General features: G+C 50.2%; 1 protein-coding gene across 1 annotated transcript in view; it reads right to left on the bottom strand.

The window, feature by feature from the left end:
- The window catches only part of ELL2 (elongation factor for RNA polymerase II 2), a 77,573-nt gene extending 66,085 nt beyond the window's left edge, over nucleotides 1-11,488 (bottom strand). Inside the window, exon 1 of the mRNA XM_029066587.1 lies at nucleotides 11,330-11,488. Within this exon, the coding sequence (XP_028922420.1) occupies nucleotides 11,330-11,488 (159 nt within the window). The remainder of the gene's footprint in view (nucleotides 1-11,329) is intronic.
- Between the last annotated feature and the right edge of the window lie 562 nt (nucleotides 11,489-12,050).

Genomic DNA, 12,050 nt, shown 5'->3' with positions numbered 1-12,050 from the left:
GACAAAAGTGAAGCCGAGAACAACGTGTACAAAGACATCACGCACCTGTTAGAAATCATAACTAAATATCCAGCTTTGATTGAACAGTTTAGAACACTTAGATTTCATTTTCAGGGTGCTGGACAGTTTTACCAAATGCTCCTAGCTGTCCATCAGGATGCTGCCATTAGCTTGTAAGCCCTTTGTCTTTGAAAAGATTGCCAAGGTTTGGGTACAAAAACCATAAAAACTTGGCTCTCGTTTCTCAGAATAATGACTAGTTATCCTCTGCACCTAAAAAAAAAAATGTGATCTTTATTTCCTTGTTTTAAAAATAAATGGTTCTGCCACAATCATTCAAGTAAAACGCTTTTACTGTATGCTCCCCAAGTGCCTCTGAGCACAGTATTCTACCCGCAGAAGGTACTAAATAAATGCTGGCAATCATGAAGAAATAATAGTTGGGCACTAAAAAATTCAGACTCTCACAAGTCCTTTATAAAAATCTGCCTCGGGCAATGTGCTACTTAGCAAGGCTGACCTCTGGTCCAACCAAACCCCTCTTGGGGCTCAGCAGGCGAGTGTCTGAATGGAGAAAGAAGAGAAGAGGGAAACATTCTTCATCTTGCAAAATCCTCTGGAGGTCTAGGGAATTCTGCTGTTTGGGGGAGTGGAATGGAGAAAGAGGAGCTGAGAAGCGTTGTCGGGGGGGAAGGCAGGGGTTGGTAGGGAAGAGAGACAGGGGATGAGAGTACCAGTTACAGGATAGCTTTTATTGGGGCTCCTATTTCTATACTTTTATGAAGCGATGAACACGTATCATCGCCCACTTCTGCCACAATGCTGGGAACACCAGAGGAAATGAATAAGCTGTCAATGGCCCAGATTTCATTTTACCTTAAGGTCTACCAAGATCCCAGTTTCAGATAAACATTCATAAAGCTGAGTTCCAAAGTGACTCAGTGAGATTTTGGAGAAAGGTTAAGCCGCCGACAGATTGGTTCTTGTCAAGATTTTCTGTGGTTGTCAGATTCTCTTTGACAAGTCAGACTCCACCCAATGAATAAGGTCCATTGTTTGCCCTGAAAAGTTTTCTGGCAGGTTATCTCAGTAGGCAGTGAACAACGTCTTGATAACTGCCCATTATAAATTTTAATTTTATGCTGAAGAAAAGCCCTATGTAGACTTTTGATAAGTGAGGTTTTTTTTTTAACTCCACAAAAGGAAATGATCAAAACAAAGGGGAATAAGGCATCCAGAAAAAAAAAAGTCAGATTGAGGCAAGGAGGGAAAATACCGATCTTAAGGTTTTCTACTATTTAATTGTCAATATTTAGAAATGCCACGAAACATCTCTGTAGGAAGGGATATTCCACAGTTACACTAATTATTAGTGCAGAAGCCACTACGGCACTGCTCTCTTTCTTAAAATCTAATGAGATGAGTTCGCTGAACTGTAATCTCTGAAAAAAATCTAATGTTTCCTCCTATCTGCAATTTATTTTAGTGTCTGACATCTCTGGCTAGGCTACAAGCTCCTTGAGAGCAGGGGTCACTTCTACTAATTCTACTGTATGATACCTGTAAGGCGCTTACTATGTGTCAAGTACTATTCTAAAGCATTGGGGTAGATGCAAAATCATCGGGTCAGACACAGTCCCTGTTCCACATGGGGCTCAGTCCAAGCAGAAGGGAGAACAGGTACTGGATTCCCAATTTACAGGCAGAGAATGTGATTAACGTTTCATTTTGTACCCAAATGACTATAGTGCTCTGTGCACAGTAAGCACTCAACATATAAGACTGACTGAGATGAGGAAACTGAGGCACAGAAGATTTAAGTGACTTGCCCAAGGTCACCCAGCAGTCAAGTGGCTGAGCCGGGATTAGAAACCAGGTCTGGACTCTTCCCACTAAACCACACTGCTTCTCCACGGTACTCTCTCAACTGTGTAGTACAGTGCTCTGCACAGAGGAAGCGCTCAATAGTAAATGATAAATGACTGAGTGAGAGTCTAAGAAGGCGTAAAAAAAGCCATGAAGCGGAAAAATCCAACCAGTCAAAAACCTCAAAACTTTATCTCTGGGTCTCACCCACCCTCAACAGCTCCCACAAAAAAAAACAACAAAAAACAAAAAACTCACCAAGATTGGAAGCAGGACGGCAACTAGAAGATATAGCAAAGTCCTAAATTTGTATCCTAATTTACTTCCACAATGCTTGAAAATACCACTTCCATCAGGATTCCTAAAACAAATGTGACGCTCAAACTGAGTCTTGAAGAAAATATTGCAAATATATGATCGTGACCTGACTGAATCCTAATTGGTTACTGCTAGTTTCTCCTCAGGCCTTTGTAAGGTAAGAACTAAGATTCTACAGTAGCTTTGCTCCCACGGATCATACATTATATTCCACGCAAGAAGAGTAAACTTTAGATTTTAATAAAATTCAGGCTAAATGTCTCCATTCCACAGTAGCTACCTATATTTTCCTGGGAACAACAAATTATTTCTAGTAGTAGCAGATGTGATTTATTAAGCACCCATCTAGGGAGGTGCTTGGCAATTAAAAAATAACAAAGTGGCCCATTCCCTAACCACCAGGAGTTTATAACAAATGAAAAAATTTATAACTAAAGATGCCAAAAATAAAGTGGACACATAAAGATGAGTGCCTCGGAGGATGCAAATAAGTTCATAAAAACTGAAGGGATCCTACGGCTCAGGGTGTTGGGATATTAGTTGTCAAAAGCATGCTGGACAAAGTGGGATTTTTCGGAGGACTCTGAAAATGAGGAGAGCTGTGGGTTGTCTGATAAGGGTCGTAAGATCCATGCCAGAGGTATAGCAAGAGAGAAAGAACAGAGGAGGTGAAAGTCAAAAGCGAGAAACAGATAGAAGGTTGGCTGAAGGTGAAACGTCTTGAATCTGTTCTTCCTGCAAATTTAACAATTCCCACAGAGAACAACCAAATAAAAAATATCAGGCAAAAATCCATTTCTGGATCAAAATTATTTGGATAATGTCTTCATTTTTGCTCTCTGGTTGTGCCAATCTAGCCATCAACTGGCCTTCAAGGTAAGACAGGGGTCGATCACTCTTGGCTCTACAAGATTTTTTCCATTAATCTTGTGGAGAGTTTTGATCCTTATCTTTTTCAGAAGTGCCAAATTTAAGTGTAGGGCAAGTGCACTAAGATTTTAAAAACTATTCATTTTCAGGGTAGTCACGACGTTCAAGGTATCCCCATTTGGGGACATCATCGTCATCGTTCAGATGGAGTGAGCCAACCTCCCTGTCAGATTTAGGTTCCTGAGCCTTTATGCACCGTAAATCCTGGATGCTGCACAATGATTCCTCTCACTTCATACTCATGCCTTTTTTTCATGTCTCCTGGCTTGGATGACGAATTTGGCTTCTACAAGCTCTGAGAGGGTTGCTCATAAATTTTCAGATAAAGCAGCATGCGAATGATTAGCTTCCATGGATCTTGCTCTAGTTTTGCTTCTCTCTACTGCCATTAAATTTTCTCTTGGACTATTTCCCAATCTCTCTCGCACCTTGCTTCTCCCTCATTTTTTTGGGTGCCAGAATTCCTGGCCTATTTTTTATTCCCCCTACACTCTGCCCCCTGTCAGAAACTGGACCCTGGAGCAATCTATAACAATCTCAAAAACCTTTTCACGTCGACTTTCCGCAATATGAGATCATCAATCAATAATATTTATTGAGCACTGCCCATGTGCAGAGCACTGTTAACTTGAGAGAGAACAATTGAAAAGGCCTCAAACTAAAGTTTAACTTTATTTGATCTTATAAAGTGTTTGGAGATGTACACCTTATGTATGCCACAAACCTAGGAAATTCATTAATTATATTTAGGTCACATTCGCAAAGGAATAATGTGAGCTCACTGTGAGCAGGGAACATGTCTGCCAACTCTTTTGTATTCTCCCCAGTGATCAGTACAGTGCTCTGCACACTGCAAGTGTTCAATAAATATGAATGATTGATTTGAAAACTGAGGAGAAACTATAAGAGAAAATGTTAATGTGGATGGAGGGGGGAAGGAATCAAAAAGCAAGATTTAGTCTTACATGAGGTACTTTCAAAAGAACAGAAAAAAAACCCTCCACAAAACCCACACAATACTTTGGGGGAAAAAAATCTATGCTGTAGAGTAATTCCTGAAAAAGGAATTAACAGGTAGAATTTTAAGGGATCTACTTTCTAATCCTTAATGTATATTCAATCAACAATATTTATTGAGTACTTATCTATGCAGAACAGTGTACTGAACAGTTGGGAGAGGACAGGATCTCTGCCCTCAAAAGACTCTGCAAACTAAGAGGGGAGGCAGACATTAAAACGAACTGCAGATAGGAAGAAAACAAAGGGGCCAAAGTGCTTAACGGAACTGTACGTCCAGTTCTCCTATAAAGTGGTGAGTTTTTTTTCCCCTGACAAAACTCCACATAATGGAAAACTCTTATGCACAAAAGCTCTTCCTTCTGTCACCGCAGTGCACTGTATCCAAAGGGGCTCTAGCTGTGAGACAAAAAGTTCCCTAATTCCCTGACAATTTTCTAGCCAAAACGGCACAGTGAAAACATGCATTAGGGGAGAACGGAGGGTACTATTATTACGTTAGCTTCGGGTGCTCTACGGATAAAAAGGGACTTTATACTGTAAATGAAGTTTGTAGGTGAGCACACTGCTATTTTTAAAATGTGTAAGTCACAAAGCATTGAGGTTTCCTGCAAGACTTTTTAAAAAGACCATCGGGCCACTGAAATCAAAATTAAGATAGACTGTATCTAGAATTTCAACTCGGTACCTGACATTTCTCGGGAAGGGCAAAATTATTCTAAGTTGAAGAACTAGTTGTTGAGCTAATATATAATGGTTCGGGGACATTTCAAACAGTTGCAAATTTAAAAGACTAATGGAATTACGTTTAGTACCCCTCAACAAGATTACAGAAAACGAATATTCATTCTTCTGAAATCTCGACAGTAGATGATTTTGTTGTTTTCCTTAAACCGCCTGCTCACCCAGGAAATAGTTACCTGCACTGGAGAAAGCAGCTCCGCTGTAGTCAGCAGAGTATCCAAAAAATCTGTTCCAACATGTAGGGTTTATAATACCAGTTGTGAAAACCCTTAACTATTTTCAAGTTTACATTTACAGGTACGATAAAATGTTTTAAACCGACTGGAAAACTACCCTTAAAGCTAACCTGCTCCAAATGATCATTTTTGCTCACGGGCTTTAATTCGTGCATTTACCTAAAAACCCTACCGTTTGAGAAAATTACACTGAGAAGGGAGGGGGATGCTGCCTCATATTTACTGGGCCAAAGTACTGGAACGGTTCATTTGGCTAGGACGCCTCTCAAATGGAAAAAAAACAGTGATTTGGGAAGTAAAACGATTTAGAATCTCACACAAACCAACCCCACCGCTCTAGGAAAAAAATTAGGTTAGACCACAGTGGACTGATCGTTTCTACTCAAATACACCACTAACGATCTTTGCTTTTCTTCTTCCCAGTTCCTAAGGCATCGAAATGACATTCCCTCTGAACTCCTTGGAGGAGAGAGATCCCAACGTCCAGTTTATACGCATCGGGGGGAAAGGCAGACACGAAATATGAAGAAATGTTTAATTTAAGGGAGCGTGGGGGGTGGCGGGGGAGAGTTCCACACGGTCGGAACGGTCTAGATTCCAAGAAGTCCTGTTCCTTTTAAAAAAGCTCGAGGATCGGGGGGGGAATAAGAGGTTTAACCCTGGCCGGGCTGAAGCCTGCCGGCTGGCACCACTCTCCATGAATTATGAATAGCTCGGGAAGGAGGGAGGGAGGGAAGGGGGACAGGGACACAATTCCATGGCAAATCGAAGGAGTTTCTGCAGAGGCCAAGAACCTGACCAATAATAATAATGGCATTTGTTAAGCGCTTACTATGTGCCAAGCACTGTTCTAAGTGCTGGGGGGGATACAAGGTAACCAGACTGTCCCACATGGGGTTCCCAGTCTTCATCCCCATTTTCCGGGTGAGGTCACTGAGGCCCAGAGAAGTGAAGTGACTTGCCCAGTCACCCAGCTGACAGGCGGCGGAGCCAGGATTAGAACCCATGACCTCTGCCTCCCCAGCCCGGGCTCTTTCCACTGCGCTGCTTCTCTAAGAGGGCTTCGCCGATGCAACCTTCAATAATGATAATAATGCTGGTATTTGTTAAGTGCTTACTATGTGCAGAGCACTGTTCTAAGCGCTGGGGTAGATACAGGGTCATCAGGTTATCCCACAAGAGGTTCACAGTCTTCATCCCCATTTTCCAGATGAGGTCACAGAGGCTTAGAGAAATGAAGTGCCCTGCCCAAAGTCACACAGCTAAGTGGCAGAGTGGGGATTCGAACCCATGACCTCTACCTCCCCAGCCCGGGCTCTTTCCACTGAGCCACGCAGCTTCAATCTACACACCCTTCAGATGAGACTTTCAAGTCAACTTGAAAGGCGTCTCGGTCGGCTGGAGGCGCTGACCAGGGCCGTGGGTGGTGGCCGGGGCAGACCGGACCAGACCGGACGGACGGAGGGATGGATGGAGGGAGGGATGGAGGGAGGGATGGGGGGACGGATGGGGGGACGGATGGGGGGACGGATGGGGGGACGGATGGGGGGACGGATGGGGGGACGGATGGGGGGATGGGGATGGGGGGGAGGGATGGGGGGATGGGGGAAGGGAGGGATGGAGGGAGGGATGGGGGGGAGGGATGGAGGGCTGGGGGGAGGGATGGAGGGCTGGGGGAGGGATGGAAGGATGGGGGGAGGGATGGAAGGATGGGGGGAGGGAGGGAGGGATGAGTAGGGGGATGGGATGGAGGGATGGGGGGAGGGATGGGGGGATAGAGGGATGGGGGTATGGAGGGAGGGTGGGATGGATGCGGGGGGGGGGGGGGCCCAGCGGGCAGCCCCCTCCCGGCCCCGGCCCCCTCGTCACCTGAGGGTATCCTGCACGGCCCTGCCCGGCCGGGAGCAACAGTTGTGCCAGGGGTGTGTGCTCCGGGCACCTCTGGGGTCTAAGTGGGCCGCACTGGGCCTGCAAGCCAATGTCCGGCCGGTGTCCGGGAAGGCAGGGGGAGCCAAGTGCCCCCGCACGGTGTCCGGAGCACTTCCCGGCCGCTCAATCTACACCGCTGCCTCATTGATTGATCGATTGGCTGGGGCTCCCCACACATCCAACCCGGTCCCCTTCCTCTTGCTGGGGCTGGAGGGGGAAGGGGTGTGAAGGAGGAGGGGGACGGACCCCTGAACCTCCCCCAGCGCCCCGCGCCGGGCGGCCATGGCTCCGGGCCCCCACGAAGGACCGGCGTGACAACAGTTGCAACGACTATGTGTGTGTGTGTGTGGTTGGGGGGAGGGCAGCTGCACCCGTCCTTGGGAGGCGGGGGGAGGGGGCGACTTTCCCCTCCGCCACTTTGAGAGCCACGCTCTGTGACCGGGGTCCCTGGGAGGCGCACACAAACCGTGGCTCTGCTGTGGGTGTGGGGGAGACACACAACCTGGGGCTGGGGTGTGTGTATATGTACGAGAGGCGCTACGGTGCGAGACAGATGTTCTGACTGGGGGGTGGGGGTGTGTGTGTGTGTGAGACACTCTGTGGCTGCGGGGTGTGTTTTTGTGAGAAAGAGAGAGTCCCTGCCTGGGGTGTGTGTGTCTGGGAGTGACACTCTGGGGTTGTAGTAAGTGTGCACCTAACAGAGATATCTGGGGTGTGTGTGTGTGTGTGACACACAGTGTCACTGGCTGTGGTGTGTGAGTGTGTGAGACACCCTAGGGATGCAATGTGCCTGTGGGAGACACACACTGTGGTGTGTGAGACACAATGTGGTTGTGGTGTGTGAGAGGCGCACACACACTGAGGCTGTGGCGTGAGAGACACGCACACTGGGGCTGTGGTGTGTGAGAGAGACGCACACTGGGGCTGTGGTGTGTGAGAGAGACGCACACTGGGGCTGTGGTGTGTGAGACGCACACTGGGGCTGTGGTGTGTGAGAGACACACACACTGGGGCTGTGGTGTGTGAGAGACACACACACTGGGGCTGTGGTGTGTGAGAGACACACACACTGGGGCTGTGGTGTGTGAGAGACACACACACTGGGGCTGTGGTGTGTGAGAGACACACACACTGGGGCTGTGGTGTGTGAGAGACACACACACTGGGGCTGTGGTGTGTGAGAGACACACACACTGGGGCTGTGGTGTGTGAGAGACACACACACTGGGGCTGTGGTGTGTGAGAGACACACACACTGGGGCTGTGGTGTGTGAGAGACACACACACTGGGGCTGTGGTGTGTGAGAGACACACACACTGGGGCTGTGGTGTGTGAGAGACACACACACTGGGGCTGTGGTGTGTGAGAGACACACACACTGGGGCTGTGGTGTGTGAGAGACACACACACTGGGGCTGTGGTGTGTGAGAGACACACACTGGGGCTGTGGTGTGTGAGAGACACACACACTGGGGCTGTGGTGTGTGAGAGACACACACACTGGGGCTATGGTGTGTGAGCGACACACACACTATTGCTGTGGTGTGAGAGACACACACACTGTGGTTGTGGTGCGTTAGAGAGACACACATAATATGGCTGTGGTGTGTCAGATATACACACACTGTGGCTGTGGTGTGTGAGAGACACAAACACTAGCTGTGGTGTGTGAGAGACACACACACACTGGGGCTGTGGTGTGAGAGACACACTGTGGCTGTGGTGTGTGAGAGAGACACACTGTGGCTGTGGTGTGTGACACACAACGGCTGTGGTGTGTGAGACACACAACGGCTGTGGTGAGACACACAACGGCTGTGGTGTGTGAGAGAGACACACAACGGCTGTGGTGTGTGAGAGACACACAACGGCTGTGGTGTGTGAGAGACACACAACGGCTGTGGTGTGAGAGAGAGACACACAACGGCTGTGGTGTGAGAGAGAGACACACAACGGCTGTGGTGTGAGAGACACACAACGGCTGTGGTGTGTGAGAGAGACACACAACGGCTGTGGTGTGTGAGAGAGAGACACACAACGGCTGTGGTGTGTGAGAGAGACACACAACGGCTGTGGTGTGTGAGAGAGACACACAACGGCTGTGGTGTGTGAGAGAGACACAAAATGGCTGTGTGTGAGAGAGACACACAACGGCTGTGGTGTGTGAGGCACACACTAGGTGTGTGGAGAGACGCACTGCCTGAGGTGTGTGACACAGACCCCGAGACCCGAGGCTCGTTGTGGGCAGGGGATGTCACTGTTTATTGTTGTATTGTTATACTTTCCCAGAGGGCTAGTACAGGGCCCTGCACGTTGTAAGCACTCAATAAATACGACCAAACGAATGACACACTGGCTGTGTGTGTTTGTGTTTCTGCCTGCGAGAGAGAAAAACTCTGGCTGCGGTGTACGTGGACAGACACCGTGTCTGGTGTGTGTATGTATGACACACTCTGTGGCTGTGATGCGTGTCAGAGACGTGGTGACTGATGTGTACGAACGACACCATGGGGTGACAGGGACACCCTGGGACTGGGGTGTGAGGGACACATTGTGACTGGTGTGTGTGTGTGTGGCTGAGGGGAGGGAGTGTGTGTGTGTGTGTGTGAGAGAATGAAGGGGGGGATGAGGGGAGTGTGTATGTGTGTCACTGAGGAGGGGAGTGTGTGTGTGTGTGTGTGTGTGACTAAGGGGGGGAGTGTGTGTGTGACTAAGGGGTGTGTGTGTGACTAAGGGGGGAGTGTGTGTTTAAGACTTGAGGGGGGGTGGAAGTGTGTGTGTGTGTGTGACTAAGGGGTGTGTGTGTGTGTGACTAAGGGGGGAGTGTGTGTTTAAGACTGGAGGGGGGGTGGAAGTGTGTGTGACTAAGGGGTGTGTGTGTATGTGTGTGACTAAGGGGGGGGGGAGTGTGTGTAAGACTGAATGGGGAGAGAGTGTGGGAGTGTGTGTGTGTGTCTGTGACTAAGCAGGGGCAGTGTGTATGTGACTAAGGGGGAAGTGTGTGTCTGTGTGACTAAGTGGGGGAGTGTGTGTGTGTGTGTGTGTGTGAATAATAAAGGGGAGAGTGGGGGAGTGTTTGTATGTGTGTGACTATGGGGGGGGAGTGTGCGTGTAAGCATGAAGGGGGGAGGGAGTGTGTGTGTGACTATGGGGGAGGTGTATGTGTGTAAGAATGAAGGGGGAGGGAGTGTGTGTGTGTGTGACTACGGGGGGAGTGTGTGTGTAAGAATGAAGGAGGGAGTGTGTGTGAGACTAAGAGGGGAGTGTGTGTCTATGACTAAGGGGGGAACTGGAGGAGTGTGTGTATGTGTGTGTGTGTGTGTGACTATGGGGGAGTGTGTGTGTAAGAATGAAGGGGGGAGGGAGTGTGTGTGTGACTACGGGGGGAGTGTGTGTATAAGAATGAAGGAGGGAGAATGTGTGTGTGTGTGACTAAGGGGGGGAGTGTGTGTCTGTGACTAAGGGGGGAATTGGGGGAGTGTGTGTGTGTGTCTGTGACTAAGGGGGGACTGTGTGTGACTAAGGGGGGGAATGGGGGAGTGTGTGTGTATGTTTGTGACTAAGGGGGGAGTGTGTGTGTGACTAAGGGGGGAATTGGGGGATTGTGCGTGTATGTTTGTGACTACGGGGGGAGTGTGTGTGTGTATGTTTGTGACTAAGGGGGGAGTGTGTGTGTGTGTATGTTTGTGACTAAGGGGGGGAGTGTGTGTGTGTGTATGTTTGTGACTAAGGGGGGGAGTGTGTGTGTGTCTGACTAAGGAGGGAATTGGGGGAGTGTGTGTGTATGTTTGTGACTAAGGGGGGAGTGTCCGTGTGTGTATGTTTGTGACTAAGGGGGGGGGGGTGTGTGTGTGTGTATGTTTGTGACTAAGGGGGGGGGAGTGTGTGTGTATATGTTTGTGACTAAGGGGGGGGGAGTGTGTGTGTATATGTTTGTGACTAAGGGGGGAAGTGTGTGTGTGTCTGACTAAGGAGGGAATTGGGGGAGTGTGTGTGTGTGTGTATGTTTGTGACTAAGGGGGGAGTGTGCGTGTGTGTATGTTTGTGACTAAGGGGGGGGGGGGAGTGTGTGTGTGTCTGACTAAGGAGGGAATTGGGGGAGTGTGTGTGTCTGTTTGTGACTAAGGGGGGAGTGTGTGTGTGTGTGAGGAAGGGGGTCCCCCCATCCATCCACCCATCCACCCATCCACCCCCCCCTCCCTCCCTCCCTCCGTCCGTCCGACCGTCCGGCGCCATGGGGCTGGACTCCGGGAGTCCCGGGCTTCGGGCCCCGGCGCAGCAGACCCACCTTGCGGCTCTGATAAGTCTCCAGGGCGCGGAAGGCGGTCTCGGTGAGCTTTACGTGCAGCACGGTGATGTTGTCCTGGCCGGGCGGGCCGCAGGCCAAGCCGTAGCGCCGCTCCTCCCGCAGGCCCCCGGGCCCCGCCGCCGCCCCGGGCCCCGCCATCTCACAGTCCCCCCGCCGCCGCCGCCGCCGCTGCCTCCGCCGCGGCCGCCGCAGCTCCGGCTCCGGCCATCCCCACGCTCACCTACTGTCATATACCGCGCGCCCGCAGAGCAGAGCAGAGCAGCGCCGGCCCCGGCCCCGGCCCCGGCCGCCGCCGCCGCCGCAGCCCCGCCCCCCGCCGCGCTCATTGGCCGGCTCCCCGCACGGCCCTTCCCCATTGGCTACCGCCGCCCGCGGGGGGGGGAAGGGGGCGGAGCTTCCCCGGGCGCTTCGGTTTCGCTTCGGGCCGGAGACGCCGGCGGCCGAGGCTGACGTGAGTCGGTGACGCGGCGCCTAGTTACTTCTGACGTCACCGACGACGGTCCCGGCCCCCCGGTCGCGATTGGCTAGCGCCGCTGGGGCCTCTTTTTCTGATTGGTTGGCGCCGTCGACGGCCTTGATTCGAAGCCGGGAGGGGGCGGTGTCGGGACTTGCCACTGGGAATGGCCAATAATAATAATAATTATAATAGCAATATTGGTATTTGTTAAGCTGTTAAGCGCTTACTAGGTGCAGGGCACTG

Source organism: Ornithorhynchus anatinus, chromosome 1, assembly GCF_004115215.2.
Source record: "Ornithorhynchus anatinus isolate Pmale09 chromosome 1, mOrnAna1.pri.v4, whole genome shotgun sequence".
Lineage (NCBI taxonomy): Eukaryota > Metazoa > Chordata > Mammalia > Monotremata > Ornithorhynchidae > Ornithorhynchus > Ornithorhynchus anatinus.
Note: the sequence above shows the minus strand (reverse complement) of the source record. Positions and strands in the feature narration are given on the sequence as shown.